Source organism: Ranitomeya variabilis, chromosome 3 (genome assembly GCF_051348905.1).
Source record: "Ranitomeya variabilis isolate aRanVar5 chromosome 3, aRanVar5.hap1, whole genome shotgun sequence".
NCBI classification, from domain to species: domain Eukaryota; kingdom Metazoa; phylum Chordata; class Amphibia; order Anura; family Dendrobatidae; genus Ranitomeya; species Ranitomeya variabilis.
This window is the reverse complement of record NC_135234.1, coordinates 1,141,219-1,165,931: the sequence shown is the minus strand read 5'-3', so window position 1 is coordinate 1,165,931 and position 24,713 is coordinate 1,141,219. Positions and strand designations below refer to the sequence as shown.

The window sequence follows — 24,713 nt, the reverse complement described above, 5'->3', positions numbered from 1 at the left end:
GCTCGGCCATGAAGCTCCCAACGGGGGAGCAGGTTATACACTGGTGGGAGGGGGGCAGGCTATACACTGGGGGAGAAGCAGGCTATACACTGGGGAGGGGGGCAGGTTATACACTGGTGGGAGGGGCAGGCTATACACTGGGGGAGGAGCAGGCTATACACTGGGGAGGGGGGCAGGTTATACACTGGTGGGAGGGGCAGGCTATACACTGGGGGAGGAGCAGGCTATACACTGGGGGAGGAGCAGGCTATACACTGGGGGAGGAGCAGGCTATACACTGGGGGAGGGGCAGGCTATATACTGGGGAGGGGGGCAGGTTATACACTGGTGGGAGGGGCAGGCTATACACTGGGGGAGGAGCAGGCTATACACTGGGGGAGGAGCAGGCTATACACTGGGGAGGGGGGCAGGTTATACACTGGTGGGAGGGGCAGGCTATACACTGGGGGAGGAGCAGGCTATACACTGGGGAGGGGGGCAGGTTATACACTGGTGGGAGGGGCAGGCTATACACTGGGGGAGGAGCAGGCTATACACTGGGGGAGGGGCAGGCTATACACTGGGGGAGGAGCAGGCTATACACTGGGGGAGGAGCAGGCTATACACTGGGGGAAGAGCAGGCTATACACTGGGGGAAGAGCAGGCTATACACTGGGGAGGGGGGCAGGTTATACACTGGTGGGAGGGGCAGGCTATACACTGGGGGAGGGGCAGGCTATACACTGGGGGAGGGGCAGGCTATACACTGGGGGAGGGGCAGGCTATACACTGGGGGAGGGGCAGGCTATACACTGGTGGGAGGGGCAGGCTATACACTTGGAAGGGGGGCAGGTTATACACTGCGGGAGGAGCAGGCTATACACTGGGGGAGGGTCAGGCTATACACTGGGGGAGAAGCAGGCTATACACTGGGGAGGGGGGCAGGTTATACACTGGTGGGAGGGGCTGGCTATACACTGGGGGAGGAGCAGGCTATACACTGGGGGAGGAGCAGGCTATACACTGGGGAGGGGGGCAGGTTATACACTGGGGGAGGGGCAGGTTATACACTGCGGGAGGAGCAGGCTATACACTGGGGGAGGGTCAGGCTATACACTGGGGAGGGGGGCAGGTTATACACTGGTGGGAGGGGCAGGCTATACACTGGGGAGGGGGGCAGGTTATACACTGGTGGGAGGGGCAGGGTATACACTGGGGGAGGAGCAGGCTATACACTGGTGAGGGGGGCAGGTTATACACTGGTGGGAGGGGCAGGCTATACACTTGGAAGGGGGGCAGGTTATACACTGGGGGAGAAGCAGGCTATACACTGGGGAGGGGGGCAGGTTATACACTGGTGGGAGGGGCAGGCTATACACTGGGGGAGGAGCAGGCTATACACTGGGGGAGGGGCAGGCTATACACTGGGGAGGGGGGCAGGTTATACACTGGTGGGAGGGGCAGGCTATACACTTGGAAGGGGGCAGATTATACACTGGTGGGAGGGGCAGATTATACACTGGGGGAGGGGCAGGTTATACACTGCGGGAGGAGCAGGCTATACACTGGGGGAGGGTCAGGCTATACACTGGGGAGGGGGGCAGGTTATACACTGGTGGGAGGGGCAGGCTATACACTGGGGGAGGAGCAGGCTATACACTGGGGAGGGGGGCAGGTTATACACTGGTGGGAGGGGGGCAGGCTATACATTGGGGGGAGGGGCAGGTTATACACTGGGGGGAGGGGCAGGTTATACACTGGGGGGAGGGGCAGGTTATACACTGGTGGGAGGGGCAGGCTATACACTGGGGGAGGAGCAGGCTATACACTGGGGGAGGGGCAGGCTATACACTGGGGAGGGGGGCAGGCTATACACTGGGGGGAGGGGCAGGCTATACACTGGGGACGGGCAGGTTATACACTGGTGGGAGGGGCAGGCTATACACTGGTGGGAGGGGCAGGCTATACACTGGTGGGAGGGGCAGGTTATACACTGGGGGAGGAGCAGGCTATACACTGCGGGAGGAGCAGGCTATACACTGGGGGAGGGGCAGGCTATACACTGGTGGGAGGGGCACGTTATACACTGGGGAGGAGGGCAGGTTATACACTGGGGAGGAGGGCAGGTTATACACTGGGGGAGGGGGCAGGTTAAACACTGGGGGAGGGGGGCAGGTTATACACTAGTGGGAGGGGCAGGTTATACACTTGGTGGAAGGGGCAGGTTATAGAGTGGGGGAGGGGACAGGTTATACACTGGTGGAGGGGGGGAAGGTTATACACTGGTGGGAGGGGCAGGTTATACACTGGGGGAGAGGGCAGGTTATACACTGGTGGAGGGGGGGAAGGTTATACACTGGTGGGAGGGGCAGGTTATACACTGGTGGGAGGGGCAGGTTATACACTGGTGGGAGGGGCAGGTTATACACTGGGGGAGGGGGCAGGTTATACACTGGGGGAGGGGGGAAGGTTATACACTGGGGGAGGGGGGAAGGTTATACACTGGGGGAGGGGGGCAGGTTATACACTGGTGGGAGGGGCAGGTTATACACTGGTGGGAGGGGCAGGTTATACACTGGTGGAGGGGGGGCAGGTTAAACACTGGAGGAGGGGGGGCAGGTTAAAATTCTGGGGGAGGGGCAGGTTATACACTGGAGGAGGGGGGCAGGTTATACACTGGGGGAGGGGGGCAGGTTATACACTGGGGGAGGGGGGCAGGTTATACACTGGAGGAGGGGGGCAGGTTATACACTGGAGGAGGGGGGCAGGTTAAACACTGGGGGAGGGGCAGGTTATACACTGTTGGAGGGGGGGCAGGTTAAACACTGGAGGGGGACAGGTTAAACACTGGGGGAGGGGCAGGTTATACACTGGGGGAGGGGGGCAGGTTATACACTGGGGAGAGGGGCAGGTTATACACTGGGGAGGAGGGCAGGTTATACACTGGAGGAGGGGGGCAGGTTAAACACTGGGGAGGGGCAGGATATACACTGGTGGGAGAGGCAGGTTATACACTGGAGGAGGGGGGGCAGGTTAAACACTGGGGGAGGGGCAGGTTATACACTGGGGGAGGGGCAGGTTATACACTGGGGGAGGGGCAGGTTATACACTGGGGGAGGGGCAGGTTATACACTGGGGGAGGGGGGCAAGTTATACACTGGGGGAGGGGGGCAGGTTATACACTGATGGGAGGGGCAGGCTATACACTTGGAAGGGGGGCAGATTATACACTGGTGGGAGGGGCAGGTTATACACTGGGGGAGGGGCAGGTTATAGACTGGGGGAGGGGCAGGCTATACACTGGTGGGAGGGGCAGGTTATACACTGGGGAGGAGGGCAGGTTATACACTGGAGGAGGGGGGCAGGTTAAACACTGGGGGAGGGGCAGGTTATACACTGGAGGAGGGGGGCAGGTTAAACACTGGGGGAGGGGCAGGTTATACACTTGGTGGAAGGGGCAGGTTATAGAGTGGGGGAGGGGACAGGTTATACACTGGTGGAGGGGGGGAAGGTTATACACTGGTGGGACGGGCAGGTTATACACTGGTGGGAGGGGCAGGTTATACACTGGGGGAGGGGGCAGGTTATACACTGGTGGAGGGGGGGAAGGTTATACACTGGTGGGAGGGGCAGGTTATACACTGGTGGGAGGGGCAGGTTATACACTGGTGGGAGGGGGGCAGGTTATACACTGGTGGGAGGGGGCAGGTTATACACTGGGGGAGGGGGGAAGGTTATACACTGGGGGAGGGGGGAAGGTTATACACTGGGGGAGGGGGGCAGGTTATACACTGGTGGGAGGGGCAGGTTATACACTGGTGGGAGGGGCAGGTTATACACTGGTGGAGGGGGGCAGGTTAAAAACTGGAGGAGGGGGGGGCAGGTTAAACACTGGGGGAGGGGCAGGTTATACACTGGAGGAGGGGGGCAGGTTATACACTGGGGGAGGGGGGCAGGTTATACACTGGGGGAGGGGGGCAGGTTATACACTGGGGGAGGGGGGCAGGTTAAACACTGGAGGAGGGGGGCAGGTTAAACACTGGGGGAGGGGCAGGTTATACACTGGTGGAGGGGGGGCAGGTTAAACACTGGAGGGGGACAGGTTAAACACTGGGGGAGGGGCAGGTTATACACTGGGAGGGGGGCAGGTTATACACTGGGGGAGGGGGGCAGGTTATACACTGGGGAGGAGGGCAGGTTATACACTGGAGGAGGGGGGCAGGTTAAACACTGGGGGAGGGGCAGGTTATACACTGGGGGAGGGGCAGGTTATACACTAGGGGAGGGGCAGGTTATACACTAGGGGAGGGGGGCAGGTTACACACTGGGGGAGGGGCAGGTTACACACTGCGGGAGGGGGCAGGTTACACACTGGGGAGGGGGCAGGTTACACAATGGGGGAGGGGCAGGTTACACACTGGGGGAGGGGCAGGTTACACACTGGGGGAGGGGCAGGTTACACACTGGGGGAGGGGCAGGTTATACACTGGGGGAGGGGCAGGTTATACACTGGTGGGAAAGGCAGGTTATACACTGGGGGAGGGGCAGGTTATACACTGGGGGAGGGGCAGGTTATACACTGGGGGAGGGGCAGGTTATACACTGGGGAGGGGCAGGTTATACACTGGGGGAGGGGCAGGCTATACACTGGGGGAGGGGCAGGTAATACACTGGGGGGAGGGGCAGGTTATACACTGGGGAGGGGCAGGTTATACACTGGTGGGAGGGGCAGGTTATACACTGGTGGGAGGGGCAGGTTACACACTGGGGGGAGCGGCAGGTTACACACTGGGGGAGGGGGGCAGGTTATACACTGGGGGAGGGGGGCAGGTTATACACTGGGGGAGGGGGGCAGGTTATACACTGGGGGAGGGGCAGGCTATACACTGGGGGAGGGGCAGGTTATACACTGGGGGAGGGGCAGGTTATACACTGGGGGAGGGGGGCAGGTTATACACTGGGGGGGCAGGTTACACACTGGGGGAGGGGGGCAGGTTATACACTGGGGAGGAGCAGGTTACACACTGGGGAGGGGGGCAGGTTATACACTGGGGAGGGGCAGGTTACACACTGGGGGAGGGGGGCAGGTTACACACTGGGGGAGGGGGGCAGGTTATACACTGGGAGAGGGGCAGGTTATACACTGGGGGGAGGGGCAGGTTATACACTGGGGGGAGGGGCAGGTTACACACTGGGGGAGGGGGCAGGTTATACACTGGGGAGGGGGCAGGTTACACACTGGGGGAGGGGCAGGTTATACACTGGAGGAGGGGGGCAGGTTAAACACTGGGGGAGGGGCAGGTTATACACTGGTGGAGGGGGGGCAGGCTATACACTGGGGGAGGGGGCAGGTTATACACTGGGGAGGGGACAGGTTATACACTGGGGGGAGGGGCAGGTTATACAGAGGTAGAGGGGGGGCAGGTTATACACTGGGGGAGGGGCAGGTTATACACTGGGAGAGGGGGGGCAGGTTATACACTGGGAGAGGGGCAGGTTATACACTGGTGGGAGGGGCAGGTTATACACTAGTGGAGGGGGGCAGGTTATACACTAGTGGAGGGGGGGCAGGTTAAACACTGGAGGAGGGGGGGCAGGTTATACACTGGGGGAGGGGGGCAGGTTATACACTGGGGGAGGGGGGCAGGTTATACACTGGGGGAGGGGGGCAGGTTATACACTGGGGGAGGGGGGCAGGTTATACACTGGTGGGAGGGGCAGGTTATACACTGGTGGGAGGGGCAGGTTATACACTGGTGGGAGGGGCAGGTTATACACTGGTGGGAGGGGCAGGTTATACACTGGGGGAGGGGCAGGTTATACACTGGGGGAGGGGCAGGTTATACACTGGGGGAGGGGCAGGTTATACACTGGGGGAGGGGCAGGTTATACACTGGGGGAGAGGCAGGTTATACACTGGGGGAGGGGCAGGTTATACACTGGGGGAGGGGCAGGTTATACACTGGGGGAGGGACAGGTTATACACTGGGGGAGGGACAGGTTATACACTGGGGGGAGGGGCAGGTTATACACTGGGGGGAGGGGCAGATTATACACTGGGGGAGGGGCAGGTTATACACTGGGGGGAGGGGCAGGTTATACACTGGGGGGAGGGCAGGTTATACACTGGGGGGAGGGGCAGGTTATACACTGGGGGAGGGGCAGGTTATACACTGGGGGAGGGGCAAGTTACACACTGGGGGAGGGGCAGGTTACACACTGCGGGAGGGGGCAGGTTACACACTGGGGAGGGGGCAGGTTACACACTGGGGGAGGGGCAGGTAATACACTGGGGGAGGGGCAGGTTATACACTGGGGGAGGGGCAGGTTATACACTGGGGGAGGGGCAGGTTATACACTGGGGGAGGGGCAGGTTATACACTGGGGAGGGGCAGGTTATACACTGGGGGAAGGGCAGGTTATACACTGGTGGGAGGAACAGGTTATACACTGGGGAGGGGCAGGTTATACACTGGGGGGAGGGACAGGTTATACACTGGGGGAGGGGCAGGTTATACACTGGTGGGAGGGGCAGGTTATACACTAGTGGAGGGGGGGCAGGTTATACACTAGTGGAGGGGGGGCAGGTTAAACACTGGAGGAGGGGGGGCAGGTTATACACTGGGGGAGGGGGGCAGGTTATACACTGGGGGAGGGGGGCAGGTTATACACTGGGGGAGGGGGGCAGGTTATACACTGGGGGAGGGGGGCAGGTTATACACTGGGGGAGGGGGGCAGGTTATACACTGGTGGGAGGGGCAGGTTATACACTGGGGGAGGGGCAGGTTATACACTGGTGGGAGGGGCAGGTTATACACTGGGGGAGGGGCAGGTTATACACTGGGGGAGGGGCAGGTTATACACTGGGGGAGGGGCAGGTTATACACTGGGGGAGGGGCAGGTTATACACTGGGGGGAGGGGCAGGTTATACACTGGGGGGAGGGGCAGATTATACACTGGGGGGAGGGGCAGATTATACACTGGGGGGAGGGGCAGATTATACACTGGGGGAGGGGCAGGTTATACACTGGGGGAGGGGCAGGTTATACACTGGGGGAGGGGGCAGGTTACACACTGGGGAGGGGGCAGGTTACACACTGGGGGAGGGGGCAGGTTACACACTGGGGGAGGGGGCAGGTTACACACTGGGGGAGGGGCAGGCTATACACTGGGGAGGGGCAGGTTATACACTGGTGGGAGGGGCAGGTTATACACTGGTGGGAGCGGCAGGTTACACACTGGGGGGAGCGGCAGGTTACACACTGGGGGGAGCGGCAGGTTACACACTGGGGGAGGGGGGCAGGTTATACACTGGGGGAGGGGGGCAGGTTATACACTGGGGGAGGGGGGCAGGTTATACACTGGGGGAGGGGCACGTTATACACTGGGGGAGGGGCACGTTATACACTGGGGGAGGGGCACGTTATACACTGGGGGAGGGGCACGTTATACACTGGGGGAGGGGCACGTTATACACTGGGGGGCAGGTTACACACTGGGGGAGGGGGGCAGGTTATACACTGGGGAGGGGCAGGTTACACACTGGGGAGGGGGGCAGGTTATACACTGTGGAGGGGCAGGTTACACACTGGGGGAGGGGGGCAGGTTATACACTGGGGAGGGGGGCAGGTTATACACTGGGGAGGGGGGCAGGTTACACACTGGGGGAGGGGGGCAGGTTACACACTGGGGGAGGGGGGCAGGTTACACACTGGGGGAGGGGGGCAGGTTACACACTGGGGGAGGGGGGCAGGTTATACACTGGGAGAGGGGGGCAGGTTACACACTGGGGGAGGGGGGCAGGTTACACACTGGGGGAGGGGGGCAGGTTACACACTGGGGGAGGGGGGCAGGTTATACACTGGGAGAGGGGGGCAGGTTACACACTGGGGGAGGGGGGCTGGTTATACACTGGGAGAGGGGGGCAGGTTATACACTGGGGGGCAGGTTACACACTGGGGGAGGGGGGCAGGTTATACACTGGGGAGGGGCAGGTTACACACTGGGGGAGGGGGGCAGGTTATACACTGGGGAGGGGCATGTTATACACTGGGAGAGGGGGGCAGGTTATACACTGGGGGGGCAGATTACACACTGGAGGAGGGGTGCAGGTTATACACTGGGGGAGGGGCAGGCTATACACTGGGGGAGGGGCAGGTTATACACTGGGGGAGGGGCAGGCTATACACTGGGGGAGGGGCAGGCTATACACTGGGGGAGGGGCAGGCTATACACTGGGGGAGGGGCAGGTTATACACTGGGGGGCAGGTTACACACTGGGGGAGGGGGGCAGGTTATACACTGGGGAGGGGCAGGTTACACACTGGGGAGGGGCAGGTTACACACTGGGGGAGGGGGGCAGGTTACACACTGGGGGAGGGGGGCAGGTTACACACTGGGGGAGGGGGGGCAGGTTATACACTGGGGGAGGGGGGCAGGTTATACACTGGGGGAGGGGGGCAGGTTATACACTGGGGAGGGGCAGGTTACACACTGGGGGAGGGGGGCAGGTTATACACTGGGAGAGGGGGGCAGGTTATACACTGGGGGGGCAGGTTATACACTGGGGAGGGGGGCAGGTTATACACTGGAGGGGCAGGTTACACACTGAGGAGGGGGACAGGTTATACACTGGGGGGGCAGGTTACACACTGGGGAGGGGGGCAGGTTATACACTGGGGGGGCAGGTTACACACTGGGGGAGGGGGGCAGGTTATACACTGGGGGGGCAGGTTACACACTGGGGAGGGGGGCAGGTTATACACTGGGGGGGCAGGTTACACACTGGGGAGGGGGGCAGGTTATACACTGGGGGGGCAGGTTACACACTGGGGAGGGGGGCAGGTTATACACTGGGGGGGCAGGTTATACACTGGGGGGGCAGGTTACACACTGGGGAGGGGGGCAGGTTATACACTGGGGGGGCAGGTTACACACTGGGGAGGGGGGCAGGTTATACACTGGGGGGTCAGCCGCTATAAGGAATTGTCCTCTACCTGCAGTCTCCGCACGGATCTCAGCGCAGCCGCCATTCTCTCCTCACTATCACAGGACTCCAGGAGGTCACACTCCCCTCACTCCGCCCACCACATCCCGAGCTCCTCTAGTACAGCGGCGGCCATGTTCCCGGAGTCCTCCCAGATCACACACCCTCTGCAGCTGGCGCCTCCTGATGATGTCATAAGCGCGAGACGCGTCTTTCACGTGTGTGCACAGCAGCTCTGACCGAGGGGATTTGGTAGGAAAGAACCCTGAAGTTGAGGAGTCACTCGAATCGTAAGAAACAGTAGTCTGTGGGGTAAATTGCTGTGCTCGTCCTCCCCCTCCTCTCTTCTTTGGGCTCGTCCTCCCCCTCCTCTCCTCCTTGGGCTCGTCCTCCCCCTCCTCTCCTCCTTGGGCTCGTCCTCCCCCTCCTCTCCGGGCTCGTCCTCCTCTCCTCCTTGAGCTCGTCCTCCCCCTCCTCTCCTCTTTGGACTCTTCCCCTCCTCTCCTTTCCCCTTTTGGCTTGTCCTCCCCCTCCTCTCCGGGCTCGTCCTTCTCTCCTCTTTGGGCTCGTCCTCTCTTCTTTGGGCTCATCCCCTCCTCTCCTCTTTGGGCTCGTCCCCTCCTCTCGTCTTTGGGCTCGTCCGTCCCCTCCTCTCGTCTTTGGACTCGTCCGTCCCCTCCTCTCGTCTTTGGACTCGTCCGTCCCCTCCTCTCGTCTTTGGACTCGTCCGTCCCCTCCTCTCGTCTTTGGGCTCGTCCGTCTCCTCCTCTCGTCTTTGGGCTCGTCCTCCCCCTCCTCTCGTCTTTGGGCTCGTCCTCCCCCTCCTCTCCTCTTTGGGCTCGTCCTCCCCCTCCTCCTCTCCTCTTTGGGCTCGTCCTCCCCCTCCTCTCGTCTTTGGGCTCGTCCTCCCCCTCCTCCTCTCCTCTTTGGGCTCGTCCTTCCCCCTCCTCTCGTCTTTGGGCTCGTCCTTCCCCCTCCTCTCGTCTTTGGGCTCGTCCTCCCCCTCCTCTCGTCTTTGGGCTCGTCCTCCCCCTCTCGTCTTTGGGCTCGTCCTCCCCCTCCTCTCGTCTTTGGGCTCGTCCTCCCCCTCCTCTCGTCTTTGGGCTCGTCCTCCCCCTCCTCTCGTCTTTGGGCTCGTCCGTCCCCTCCTCTCGTCTTTGGACTCGTCCGTCCCCTCCTCTCGTCTGTGGGCTCGTCCTCCCCCTCCTCTCGTCTTTGGGCTCGTCCTCCCCCTCCTCTCGTCTTTGGGCTCGTCCTCCTCCTCTCCTCTTTGGGCTCTCCCCCCCCCCCCCCCCCTCGGTCTCGCCTCTGTCCCCTCCTGCTTCACCCCCCTCTATTGTCATTGCCTTTTTGTCTCTCGCAGATCTGTGGATCACTGTGATGCTTCGGCTGAGGTGCGGGATGTTAGCAGTGGCTGGGGGCAGCCGGCTCATTGGTGGCAGCATCAGGTACTCGTACCCTCCCTTGGTTGGTAGGAGCAGGGACGGTTTTAGACTTAGACGGTTTTTAAAGTGGGGCCCCAAATGCTGACATAGAGCCCCATCACACAAACATTTCAGTGTATTTCATGCTGTGTGGGTGCTCTCCTCCTCTGACTGGAGACCACGTGACCCAGGGCTCATACCACTGAACGCCCGCTCTCTCTCCCCGTAGGCAGGACACTACACAGACAACACACGGTGAGGGTAAAACAGGGTGGCAATAATTTACTGAACCACAACACACAGCAATTACCCCCAAGATGGTGCAGTTTACAGAGTCTCACCCTTCCGCTGACTCGCCGGGATTAGAGCTGCTTCCAGTGTCGAATACCCCCACCAGTGGCTCCCCACTTTTGGCAGGCCCCCACAGTGAGGAGGGAACGACAAGCTTAGGAAGCTGACAGTCCATTGATGTACGAGGCCAGGTGACCTGATTGTCCCAACCTGGATTCTCTAAACGTCTTTGATGGTTCAGTGAGGGTCAATGAGGCAGCTCTGTATTTCTTCAGTTGTGATGATGCCATGGCTATTGTAATGTAGGCTCCCTGGACACAGGCACATCCTCCTTTTTATAGGTCACAGCTTCTCATTCGGTCATTCCACCACAGGTTTGGAGGAAGGTGGTAGGAGGCCATCGCTCACTGCCGGAGTGTGCAAACAACATGCAGAGATTGTCCTTCATATTGCAGAGCACCAAGGGGTCATCAACATATTAACATTCAGCAATTGTGCCTTTGTTTCCCAAAGATTGTAGAACAATACTAGGACAGATACAATAGCTGATCAGCAGCCAGTCCACAAATGGCAGCCATTGTACAGTAATTCACTGACAATAAGGGCCAACAGTGATTCTCACATGAACGCGAGCTCATGTCCCTGGGCCTACTGATATACTATGTCTGGATAATTCAGATTAAATGCGATATGGTCACATACGTCCCCCATCGAAATCAGCCAGACATGATAGGCCTCCAATCATCCTTCTCCACTTATCGGGGACAGTCAATTAGCATGTCTTTAAGCAGAGACACGAATGTAATAGTTTTCCCCTTCATCAGAGCGAAACCAAACTGAGGACTAAGAACACCACACGTGTTCGAAGCGCGTCCAGTTACTCAAGTCATTCCTTCCTCTGGTATGCACTGGCTTGTCAAGCAGCTCATTTTTAATTTGTCCAAATAAAGACTTTTGATATTTATCTCCTGAGCTGGATATCTTCGTTTTCGTGTTTCCTGGGATTGACGAGCATACCGGGTCTCCAGTGGGGTCGATTGACCGACGAATTTATAGCCAGTCTGGCTGCTTGTTCTGGGGTTTCAGGCTTCCGGTCGGCTACCCACTTTATTATATCTGGGGCCATTTTCTCCATAATTTGCTGGAACACAATCACATCCCGGAGGGCAGCAGTGGAGTGGGCAGCCTGACCATCGAGTCTGCAATTGCAGTGTCATCGTAGTTGTCTGCCAAGTTTTACATAGGAGACCCCCTGGGGAGACAATGTCCGGAACTTGGTATGATATCTTTCGGGTGTGATGGTAAACAGAGACAGTAGGGTGTCTGTCATGAACCGGGGTTGTCTGGTCGGCCCCAGTTCTTGTTCTGAAGGGGATTTATTTATATCCCAGTTCCGGTTTGGAGCTCGCAGCTATCTGGTGCCCCTCTTACCCTCAGGTCAGTCAGGGAACTGCACCTAGGATAATTAGTCGCCAGAAAGGCTGCCTTCTATGTACTGGCTATTGGGCACACTGCAGTGAGGCTGATATAATTATTCCCAGCCAAATCCGAGCAATACCCTTATAAACCCCGTTCCGTCGCTGCCAGCTATACCCAACAAGCTCAGTACAGTCCGCTGCCACCAGCCCCTATTCCTAAATCAATAACGGTTCAGGAGCCAACCCAATTAGTAGCGTAATTTACTTCAGAGGACGTGACAGTATGTTATAGAGCAAGGAGAAACGAAGCTAGTAACTTTATATATTTTACTCCAAAAGGTAGGCAGTGTTTACAAATGTGGAACAAGATATTATAAAATGAGACAATTATGTACATACAGATGATTACAAAATAAAAAGGGATTAAAGGAACAAAATAGACTTACAGTTCTTTCATATCATGGCTGACCATGTGGCTGGGGGAAGGAGCATATGTCCCAGTGAATCACAGATGTCTCTCAGCTAGCCTTCTGGGCAAAAGACTGACTCATAACTCAGCAGGTTTAAGATATACCCTCTGGTCATGACATCACTGAGTGGGCTGAATTGTGAAATGCACTCCTCTTCTCTCAGAGGGACTGAAGCGTACTGAAAACTCCTAACTGTCGTAGCTCGGGGATGGCACCCCGTATAGCAACCACAGAACTACCATTCTTCCGGGCATGAGCTGGGCGTTAATTTGAGCCCAAACATGAAGTATCTATATGACCCGGTTAAGCAGAAATCCATTTCTGTTAGGTGCTGCGCTTAGAAAACGCACTGGTGTGTAGCACTATTGTCGCACATCCCAAATATATAACTTTCACATCTCTGTCACCACCTGAGGTCGAATTATTCATCATGAATAATTCTCACACAACTCAGAGGATGCATGGCTGCAAACAAAAGCATTCCTGAGGGAGGAGGGAAGGAGTATAGGATTACACAGAGCTGACAGGCAGTGTGAGGAGGGGGGTCAGAAAGCCCACAGCGTGTCACTTACACACGCAGGGAGATGCAGCAGAGCTCAGTGTGCGATCGAACAATAAGACATTACGTCATATTTCCTGACAGTGTCCTTAATAGTCCAGAGAGTCCTGAGGTCCAAGAGACCGAACAGCATCCCATGCGCGGACAGTCAAATTAGTCCACAAGTATTTGGCTCAATCAGCTGTGGGCACCTGGTGCATCAGCATTAGAGTCTCAAAATCTTGCAGATGTTCACCAACCTCTGTTTTGGACCTATTAACCCCTTCACCCCCGGAGCTTTTTCCGTTTTTCCGTTTTTGTTTTTCGCTCCCCTCCTTCCCAGAGCCATAACTTTTTTATTTTTCTGTCAATTTGGCCATGTGAGGGCTTATTTTTTGCGGGACGAGTTGTACTTTTGAACGACATCATTGGTTTTACCATGTCGTGTACTAGAAAACGGGAAAAAAATTCCAAGTGCAGTGAAATTGCAAAAAAAGTGCAATCCCACACTTGTTTTTTGCTTGCCTATTTTGCTAGGTTCACTAAATGCTAAAACTGACCTGCCATTATGATTCTCCAGGTCAGTACGAGTTCATAGACACCTAACATGACTAGGTTCTTTTTTACCTAAGTGGTGAAAAAAAATTCCAAACTTTGCAAAAAAATAAATAAATAAAATTGCGCCATTTTCCGATACCCGTAGCGTCTCCATTTTTCGTGATCTGGGGTCGGGTGAGGGCTTATTTTTTGCGTGCCGAGCTGGCATTTTTAATGATAGCATTTCGGTGCAGATACGTTCTTTTGATCGCCCGTTATTGCATTTTAATGCAATGTCGTGGCGACCAAAAAAACGTAAATCTGGCGTTTAGATTTTTTTTTTCATTACGCCGTTTAGCGATCAGGTTAATGCTTTTTTTTTATTGATAGATCGGGCGATTCTGAACACGGCGATACCAAATATGTGTAGGTTGGGCTTTTTTTTTATTGATTTATTTTGATTGGGGCGAAAGGGGGGTGATTTAAACTTTTATATTTTTTTTATTTTTTTCACATTTTTTTTTACTTTTTTTTTTTAACTTTTACCATGCTTCTATAGCCTCCATGGGAGGCTAGAAGCAGGCACAGCCCGATCGGCTCTGCTACATAACAGCGATCATCAGATCGCTGTTATGTAGCTAAAATGCAGGTGTGCTGTGAGCGCCGACCACAGGGGGGCGCTCACAGCCACCGGCAATCAGTAACCATAGAGGTCTCCAGGACCTCTATGGTTACAATGGAGGAGCATCGCCGACCCCCGATCATGTGACAGGGGTCGGCGATGCGCTCATATCCGGCCGCACGGCCGGATGCGGTAGTTAAATGCCGCTGTCTGAGTTTGACAGCGGCATTTAACTAGTTAATAGCGGCGGGTGATCGCGATTTCACCCGCCGCTATTACGCTGACATGTCGCGACTTTGATGTGCGCTCACCGCCGGAGCGCACATCAAAGCGGGGGTCCCGACATGTGACGTACTATTACGTCACATGTCGGGAAGGGGTTAAACACTGGAACATCTCTGTAGTGAAGATGATTTCCTTAGTGGTCGGCCATCATGGAGGTAGGGTCCAGCATTGGTGGTAGGGGTACTGGAACTCCCAAAACTGATTCAATAACACAAGCCCTCTCCTCACTTGAGGCTCCGGGTCCCAAAGCAATCAACAATTCCTGGATTCAGGCTGCTGGTGACTGGGTATTAACATTCCAGAATACCACTGGATCCTGGATTTGGCAAGCAGCTTAATTCTTCTGGGTCCTCTTCAGTGGCATTTTCCAGGTCACCACCTGACAGCACCATGGAGGACGTCCTTCTTATCCATAGTGGGACAGGAAACCACGAGAGTTTAAAAGGACCCTCCCCATTCCACCCTTCAGTGTTTTTCCTGTCCCACTGTGGATGGGAACGACGAGAGTTCGTCTGTCCCGTGCAGAGTGTGAGGATCGGGGGGGCTCGGCCTCTTCCTTCCCACTATCCGGTCTCTGCGTTGCTGACACCCGAGTAATAGGGTCCCTCAGCATCACCAGTGCAGCGCTGCTCCTGGTAAAAGAAGGTCACTTCCCCCAGGGGGGGCTCTCAGCCTCGGAGGATGTCCCCGATAGTACCTGTGGCTCGCTCCTGCAAGGGTGCACCCTTCGCAAGCGATTCCGGAGTCGGAGGCACGCTGACAGCTCAGGACGCCGGCTGGAACATGGTGGCAAGTAACTTCCGGTTCGCTGGCCGCACGTCACTTCCGGGTCGCGGCCGGGAACAGGAGCGGGCATCCTCTTCCTCCTGCGGAGGTATTTTGGGACAAGCAGCTTCGGATAAAGGTAGGTAGTGCGCAGCGATTGCAGCAGCGACAGCTATGGAAGTAAACCCTGTAGCTACAGTCAGCGCGGAGGTCCCGGTTACCCAGGCACACGTGAGTTCCACCTTGTGGAGTCTCCTTCAGGCCCTGTTGAACATAGGATTAGCGGTAATCTTATTTATTTTAGGGGCATACCTCATCCGGAGAAAAGAAGAGGAATAAGAAATGCCCTTTATGTGCCTCTAAACTCAGCATCTCCTGGCAGAAACCTCTGTGCGAGGCATGCACGGCTCGTATCGTAGGGGAGGAACAGGCATCCCTGATAACAAGCATGAGGGCCATGGTTAGAGAGGAAGTGCAGGCTTCGATCTCTAACTTATCTACTCCTCAGTCTGTCCAGCCGGATCTCCAGGACCCTCCCAGGTCTAAAAAGAGACAGAGGGAATCGGATCTGTCTTCTGAGGACAGTTCTTTTGAATCTGACATGGAGGAAGAGGATGTGGGCAGAGAGCCTCCTCAGAAGGGGAAAAAGTACTTATTTTCTTCTAATGATATTGATGAGCTTCTGGGGGCGGTGAGACAAACTATGCAGGTTGAAGAGCCTTCAACCACCCAGTCCGTCCAGGATGAGATGTTCGGGGGCCTGCGGTCTCAGACATCAAAGGTCTTCCCCGTTAATGCACACATTCGGTAAGTCCCAGCCTCTGGTCTCTCACTCGGCTCACAGTTAGCAGCTGTTAACCTCTTCATCACCTCTTCCCGCAGCTCAATGATATTGGAGGAGTGGGAAGAGGCAGAAAAAAGGATTTCTATTCCGAGAGACTTTAGGCTACGCCTCCCTTTTGACCATGAGGAGGTCAAGGCTTGGGAGGACATGCCGAAAATCGACATCCCTTTAGCGAAGGTGTCTAAAAGAACTGCCATACCATTCGAAGACTCCTCGAACTTAAAGGAGCCTATGGACAGGAAGGCTGATGGTCTCCTTAAGAGAGCATGGGAGAGTTCAGCCGCAGTGATCCGCACAAATATAGCGGCAACATCTGTAGCGAGATCAATGCATCTATGGCTTGACGATTTGAAAGAACAGTTGTCAGCCAAAACCTCTAGGGAATCTATTGTAAATGCTATCCCTTTATTAAAACTAGCAACGGGGTTTCTGGCAGATGCTACTGCAGAGTCTGTGAGATTCACTGCTAGAGGACAGTCATTATGAAATGCAGCCCGAAGGGCCATATGGTTAAAGAGTTGGTCAGGGGATGTCCATTCAAAAAATAAATTATGTTCCATTCCCTTTTCAGGAGGCAGAGTCTTCGGGCCTATATTAGATGACATTCTGGAAAAAGCTTCTGATGAAAAGAAGGGGTTTCCAGAAGAGAAAAAGAAAAAATTCCAGCCCTTTCGTAGGCCCTATTACAGTCAGAGATCAGACTATAGGGGTAAGGGTAAACAAGGGAGATGGAGCTACCAGAAAGGGGGAGATAGGAACCGAAGTAGAGATCCAGGTCCCTCAAATCCTAGATCAGAGTTCCGAAAAAAATGACGCCACCAGGATAGGGGGACGGTTGCTGAACTACCTGGGGGAGTGGAAAGAGATTACCAAAAGCCCGTGGGTCCTGCAGGTTATATCTCAGGGATACAGGATAGAATTCGAATCCCTTCCCCCAGAAAGATATTTTGTATCCAACGTCCGTCTCTCTTCAGCCTCTCCAATGTGGTCGGACGTACAGGATCTCCACCGGATGGGGGCGATATCTCCTGTTCCTCCTCACCAAATAGGAACAGGTCACTACTCGGGTCTCTTTTCTATAAAGAAACCTTCAGGAGAATCCCGAACCATTATAAATCTCAAGCCTCTTAACAGATGGCTACAGTACAAAAGGTTCAAGATGGAGTCCATCCGCTCCACAATTCCCCTTTTAGGAAAGGACGTGGTAATGTGCACTTTGGACTTAAAAAGTGCATATTACCACGTAACCATGTTCCCACATCATCAAAGATACCTAAGATTTGCAGTAAAAAAGGAGGGGTCAATCTTCCATTATCAGTTCCATTGCCTCCCATTTGGTTTAGCGTCGGCTCCAAGAGTTTTCACAAAACTCGTCATAGAAATCGTGTCTTATCTCAGGAAACGAGATGTCACGATAATACCCTATCTGGACGATTTCCTATTAGTAGCAGACTCGGTGGGGCAACTCAAGGTCGATTCTCAGTTGGTAATCTCCACACTGCAGAAGTTAGGTTGGGTGTTGAACTGGGAAAAATCACACCTAACTCCAAGATCAAGAAGACAGTTTTTAGGCGTAATACTGGATTCGAAGATCAGGAAGTCATTTCTTCCGGAGGGAAAGCGATCCGGCCTGATAGACAAAATTCGACGGTTCACAAGAAGTCGAGTGACAATAAGAGATGCAATGAAGATCCTAGGCAGCATGACAGCCTGCATCCCATGTGTCAGCTGGAGTCAATTCCATTCCCGTCAGTTACAAAAAGCGGTTTTAACATCATGGGACAGAAGACAGTCTTCGTTGGACAGAGAATTTCTACTATCCCACCGGGTCAGACAATCCCTACAATGGTGGATGGTGTCGGAAAACCTCCAGATGGGTGTCCCTTGGATCCAAACTCCAGCAGTCACGGTGACAACGGACGCAAGTCAACAAGGTTGGGGTGGCCAAGTACTCGGAAGATACTACCAGGGACAATGGAATCTGGAAGACAGCAGCAATTCTTCAAACCACAGAGAGCTTCATGCGGTTTGGAGGGTCTTGCGTTCAGCCCAGACCTTGTTGAAAAACAAACACCTAAAAATCCTATCGGACAACGTGACGACGGTGGCTTTCCTTCGTCATCAGAGAGGTCCAAGGCACCCGAAACTACAGCACCTGGCAAATCAAATTTTCGCCTGGGCAGAGAGATCGGTACTTTCGATTTCAGCGGTCCACTTAGAAGGCTCAAGAAGCCAGATTGCGGACTTCCTGAGCAGAGAAAAACTATCACCCACAGAGTGGGAATTGAACAGCAGGATTTTCGATACCCTGTGTCGACGCTGGGGAACTCCGATAGTCGACCTATTCGTGACCAGAAGAAATGCAAAGGTAACATTTTATTCCTTGAACCCTCAGGAGAACCCGGCAGGGATAGATGCCCTCTCTCAGTCGTGGAGCAGGGGTCTGCTGTATGCCTTTCCCCCTCTGGCTTTAGTACCGAGGGTCCTCAGGAAGATATGCGAGGACAGAGCTCAGGTGATCTTGGTGGTTCCCTTCTGGCCCGGAAGAAGCTGGTTTCCTCTCCTAAGGAAACTAGCAGTAGATGACCCGTACCATCTTCCAGAATTGAGGGACTTACTCTCCCAAGGTCCAGTCCTTCATCAGAACCCAGGAAATCTGCAATTAACTGCGTGGATCCTGAGCGGCAGATCCTAAAAGCTAGAGGCTTGTCAGAGGAAGTAATTTCTATCCTACTAGCAAGTAGAAAACCAGTGACTTCTAAGATATATCTTAAAATCTGGAAAAAATTCTGCAGCTTTTGTGGAGATACAACAATCGATGTTGATTGCCCTAACATACCCAAAATTCTTGACTTCTTACAACAGGGTTTCAGGAAAGGGCTTAGACCGAGTACCTTAAGGCTATGTGCACACGTCAGGATTTTGTCAGGCTTTTTCCTCAGGTTTTGTAGCCAAAACCAGGAGTGGAACAATTAGAGGAAAAGTATAATAGAAACATATGCACCACTTCTGCATTTATCACCCACTCCTGGTTTTGGCTACAAAACCTGAGGAAAAATCCTGACAAAATCCTGACGTGTGCACATAGCCTAAGAGTTCAGATATCAGCCCTTAGCGTGTTTTATGATACCTCCCTGGCTGCCCACCCATGGATCGCTCGATTTTCTAAGGCGGTTATGAGGTTAAGACCCGTAATTAGGAAAATTATCCCTCCCTGGGACCTTAACTTAGTCCTTAATGAATTATGTAAGGAGCCCTTTGATATAAAAAAGGATATAAGCATTACCAATCTTTCCCTAAAAACGTTTTTTTTTGGTAGCCATCACTTCGGCCAAAAGGTTGGGGGAACTTCAGGCCCTGTCCATTCAGAACCCTTATCTACAGGTATTCGATGATAGGCTGGTATTAAGGCTTGACCCAGGATTCCTTCCCAAGGTGGCTTCAGTTTCAAACATAAACCAGGAAGTTATACTTCCGTCCTTTTGCCAGTTCCCTAGGAACCACAAAGAATCTTTCTTCCACAACCTAGATGTCAGGGAAACGGTACTGAAATACTTGGATATGACTAGGGCTTGGAGGCGAGATAGCAATCTCTTCATCCTCTACGGGGGTCCTAATAAGGGGAAAAAAGCCTCAAAATCCACAATAGCTAGGTGGATTAGATCCGCTATTAGCGTAGCCTATCAGGCACAGGGAAAGAATCCTCCAGAGGGCCTTAAAGCTCACTCATCCAGGGCTATGTCCGCGTCTTGGGCAGAGAAAGGGGGGGCCTCGGTAGATCAAATTTGCAGAGCAGCATCTTGGTCTAATATTAGCACCTTTTCAAAACATTACAAATTAGACGTAGTCTCTTCCCAATTGGCTTTCGGCAGGAAGGTGCTTCAGGCAGTAGTCCCACCCTAGAACAGGAAGTTTCCTTTGGTACTTCTCCATGGTGCTGTCAGGTGGTGACCTGGAAAACGGTAATTAGTCTTACCGATAATTGTATTTCCAGGAATCCATCCTGACAGCACGGTTAGTTCCCTCCCTAATGTAAATATGTGATATACTTATGTGAAGTAACATTTGTATTAAATCTGTTATGTTCGAAATAAAATTTCTGTTTGCATCCATCCAGATGTGTTACTTTGGAAGATCACTGAAGGGTGGAATGGGGAGGGTCCTTTTAAACTCTCGTGGTTTCCTGTCCCACTATGGATAAGAAGGACGTCCTCCATGGTGCTGTCAGGATGGATTCCTGGAAATACAATTATCGGTAAGACTAATTACCGTTTTCATCTTCCTCCATGATGTTCTGAGCATCCCAGTGGACCAGTTCCTTGGTCAAATCTGACAGTGTCAGTGGCCTGGTATTCGATCTGTTGAAGCTGGAACCACTACTGCATTCGTATTTTCTTATTGTGGTTGTATATTCCCTCCTCTCCTCCTCCCAAGGCTTAGTTGGTGGGGTTGGACAGGGTAGTGTCCCAAACATTCTATGTATGCCTCACCTATGGTCTGCTGGGTCTGTCTATATACCTCACTGGTTGTGGCGCCCTGGACTGTCTAAGAATGCCAGTCCTGTTATGATCCCAGTGGCTGGGGATCACAGGAAATACTAGCTAAGTAACTAAACATAGACACGAGCTCTAGGGAGGTGGTAACTGGACTGACCGCAAAACCTGATCCTATCCAAACACACTAAAGGTAGCCGGTGAACTGTTGTGATTCGGTTCGTGGGCTCCCCTGGTGGTCTCTTGTGGTACTGGTGTCCTGCAAGCTTTGCCTTCTCAGTTCACCTGTTCCTATCAGGATGTGGGAGTATCCTATTTAACCTTGCTCCTCAGTCATTCTAATGCTGGCCAGCAATGTATCCAGAGTGATTCTGTTGCATGTTCCTGCTCCCAGTTTTCTGCTCAGCTAAGTTGGACACTTTAGTCCTTAAGTCTATTTTTGTATGTTTTGTCCAGTTTGCACTTATGTGAATCTCTGCAGCTGGAAGCTCTTGTTGGGCTGAAATTACCACTCCAGTGGCATGAGTTGTCACATGAGTTAAGGTAATTTCAGGATGGTGTTTTGAAGGGTTTTGCAGCTGACCGCGAAGTCCTCTGTTGTATCTTTCTGCTATTTAGTTAGCGGGCCTCTCTGTGCTAAATCTGCTTTCATACTACGTGTGTCTTTTCATCTGCTCTCACCGTTATTATATGTGGGGGGCTGCTATCTCCTGTGGGGACATTCTCTGGAGGCAAGCCAGGACTGTGTTTTCTTCTACCAGGGGTAGTTAGTTCTCCGGCTGGCGCGCGGCATCTAGAGACAACGCAGGAATGCCCCCTGGCTACTTCTAGTGTGGTGTGTAGGTTTAGCATCGCGGTCAGCTCTAGTTTCCATCACCCGAGAGCTTGTCCGTTTATTCTTTGCTTCTGATGTTTCCTTGCTATTGGAAACCATAACAGTATGGCCAGCCCAAATGTTTAATCTATAGGCTGAAGCAGGAGAGAAAAGGAACTGTGTGAAACCTTTTTTTTTTTTTTTTCCTTCCTCTGAAGTTGCACTCCAGCTCTAATTGCAGTCTCCTGTTTTCCTCTCCTCTTAACCCCTGAATGGCTCAGACTTTATCTGTTGAAATATGGATCCCCAGAGTCTGGCTACCAATTTGAATAATCTTGCCTCTAAAGTTCAGAATATACAAGATTTTTTGTTACATGCTCCTCGGTCTGAACCTAAAATTCCTATACCGGAGTTTTTTTCTGGAGATCGATCTTGTTTTCTAAATTTTAAATACAATTGTAAATTGTTTCTTTCGCTGAGATCTCATTCTGCTGGAGATCCTGCCCAGCAAGTAAAAATTGTTATTTCTTTACTGCGGGGTGACCCCCAAAATTGGGCATTTTCATTGGCACCAGGGGATCCTGCGTTGCTCAATGTGGATGCGTTTTTTCTGGCTTTGGGGTTGCTTTATGAGGAACCAAATTTGGAGATTCAGGCTGAGAAAGCCCTAATAGCCCTCTCTCAGGGGCAAGATGAAGCCGAAATATATTGCCAAAAATTTCGAAAATGGTCTGTGCTTACTCAGTGGAATGAGTGCGCTCTGGCGGCAATTTTCAGAGAAGGTCTCTCTGATGCTGTAAAAGACGTCATGGTGGGGTTTCCTGCGCCTACTGGTCTGAATGAGTCCATGACAATGGCAATTCAGATTGATCGGCGTTTACGGGAACGCAAACCTGTGCACCAGTTGGCGGTGTCTTCTGAAGAGGCACCACAGAGTATGCAATGTGATAGCTTTCTGTCCAGAAGCGAACGACAGATTTATAGGCGCAAAAATCATTTGTGCTTCTATTGTGGAAATTCTACTCATGTTATATCAGCATGCTCTAAACGAACAAAGAAAGTTGATAAATCCTCTGCTATTGGCACTTTGCAGTCCAAGTTTATTTTGTCTGTAACTCTAATTTGTTCGTTATCTTCTATTGTTGCGGATGCGTATGTGGATTCTGGCGCCGCTTTGAGTCTTATGGATTGGTCCTTTGCCAGGCGCTGTGGGTTTGATCTAGAGCCTCTGGAAGTTCCTATACCTTTAAAGGGTATTGATTCTACACCATTGGCTAGTAATAAACCACAATACTGGACACAAGTGACCATGCGTATGACTCCAGACCATCAAGAGGTGATTCGCTTCCTGGTACTGTATAATCTACATGATGTGTTGGTGCTGGGATTGCCATGGTTGCAAACTCATAACCCAGTCCTTGACTGGAAAACAATGTCTGTACTAAGCTGGGGATGTCAGGGAAATCATGGGGACACATCTTTGGTCTCCATTGCTTCATCTATTCCCTCTGAAATTCCTGAGTTTTTGTCTGATTATCGTGAGGTTTTTGAGGAATCTACTCTTAATTCTCTTCCTCCTCACAGAGATTGCGATTGCGCCATAGATTTGATCCCTGGCAGTAAATTTCCTAAGGGTCGTCTATTCAATCTGTCTGTACCTGAACATGCTGCCATGCGAGAGTATATTAGGGAGTCCTTGGAAAAGGGGCATATTCGTCCTTCTTCGTCTCCTCTTGGAGCGGGGTTCTTTTTCGTAGCTAAAAGCGATGGTTCTTTGAGACCTTGTATTGATTATAGACTCTTGAATAAGATCACAGTCAAGTATCAGTATCCTTTGCCATTGCTGACAGATTTATTTGCTCGCATTGAGGGGGCGAAGTGGTTCTCTAAGATTGATCTTCGCGGTGCGTATAATTTGGTGCGAATTAAGCAGGGGGATGAGTGGAAAACCGCATTTAATACGCCCGAGGGCCATTTTGAGTATTTGGTGATGCCTTTTGGTCTGTCAAATGCCCCTTGGGTCTTTCAGTCTTTTATGCACAATATTTTCCGTGAATATCTGGATAAATTTATGATTGTGTATTTGGACGATATCTTGATTTTTTCGGATGACTGGGAATCTCATGTTCAACAAGTTAGGAGGGTTTTTCAGGTTTTGCGGACCAATTCTCTGTTTGTTAAAGGTTCAAAGTGTGTTTTTGGGGTTCAGAAGATTTCTTTTTTGGGGTACATTTTTTTCCCCCTCTTCTATTGAGATGGATCCTGTGAAGGTTCGGGCTATTCGTGACTGGACGCAACCGACTTCTCTTATGGGCCTTCAGAAATTTTTGGGCTTTGCTAACTTTTATCGTCGATTCATAACTGGTTTTTCTAGCGTTGTCAGGCCTTTGACTGATTTGACTAAAAAGGGTGCTGATGTTGCAGATTGGTCTCCTGCTGCTGTGGAGGCCTTTCGGGAGCTTAAGCGCCGTTTTTCTTCTGCTCCGGTGTTGTGCCAGCCTGATGTTTCTCTTCCTTTTCAGGTGGAAGTTGATGCTTCCGAGATCGGAGCGGGGGCGGTTTTGTCGCAGAAAAGTTCAGATTGTTCAGTGATGAGACCTTGTGCGTTCTTTTCTCGAAAATTTTCGCCCGCCGAGCGAAATTATGACATCGGTAATCGGGAGCTTTTGGTGATGAAGTGGGCATTCGAGGAGTGGCGTCATTGGCTTGAGGGTGCTAAACATCAGGTGGTGGTCTTGACTGATCACAAAAATTTGATTTATCTTGAGTCGGCCAGACGTCTGAATCCTAGACAGGCGCGCTGGTCGTTGTTTTTCTCCCGGTTTAATTTTGTGGTTTCGTATCTGCCAGGTACTAAGAATGTGAAGGCGGATGCCCTTTCTAGGAGTTTTGAACCTGATTCCCCTGGTGATTCTAAACCTACGGGTATACTTAAGGATGGGGTGATATTGTCTGCTGTCTTCCCAGACCTGCGACGTGCTTTACAAGAGTTTCAGGTGGATCGGCCTGATCGTTGTCCGCCTGGTAGATTGTTTGTGCCGGATGAGTGGACCAATAGAGTCATCTCGGAGGTTCATTCTTCTGCGTTGGCAGGTCATCCGGGAATTTTTGGTACCAGAGATTTGGTGGCTAGGTCCTTCTGGTGGCCTTCCCTATCTCGGGACGTGCGTACTTTTGTGCAGTCTTGCGATGTTTGTGCTCGGGCCAAGCCTTGTTGTTCTCGGGCTAGTGGGTTGTTGTTGCCCT

General features: G+C 52.9%; 2 protein-coding genes across 5 annotated transcripts in view; one reads left to right on the top strand and one right to left on the bottom strand.

Moving 5' to 3' along the window:
* NDUFV3 (NADH:ubiquinone oxidoreductase subunit V3) overlaps nucleotides 1–9,109 on the bottom strand; it is a 32,533-nt gene extending 23,424 nt beyond the window's left edge. The window contains exon 1 of one of the 2 annotated variants that reach the window (XM_077293522.1): nucleotides 8,977–9,109. In XM_077293522.1, the coding sequence (XP_077149637.1) occupies nucleotides 8,977–9,012 (36 nt within the window). In that variant the 5' untranslated portion in view covers nucleotides 9,013–9,109. The remainder of the gene's footprint in view (nucleotides 1–8,976) is intronic. The other variant, XM_077293523.1, reaches the window with a different exon arrangement.
* Nucleotides 9,110–9,131: 22 nt separating this feature from the next.
* Nucleotides 9,132–24,713, top strand: part of WDR4 (WDR4 tRNA N7-guanosine methyltransferase non-catalytic subunit) — a 154,505-nt gene continuing 138,923 nt past the window's right edge. For 2 of the 3 annotated variants that reach the window (XM_077293516.1, XM_077293515.1), the window contains exons 1-2: nucleotides 9,132–9,256; nucleotides 10,330–10,414. In XM_077293516.1, the coding sequence (XP_077149631.1) occupies nucleotides 10,347–10,414 (68 nt within the window). In that variant the 5' untranslated portion in view covers nucleotides 9,132–9,256; nucleotides 10,330–10,346. The remainder of the gene's footprint in view (nucleotides 9,257–10,329; nucleotides 10,415–24,713) is intronic. The other variant, XM_077293517.1, reaches the window with a different exon arrangement.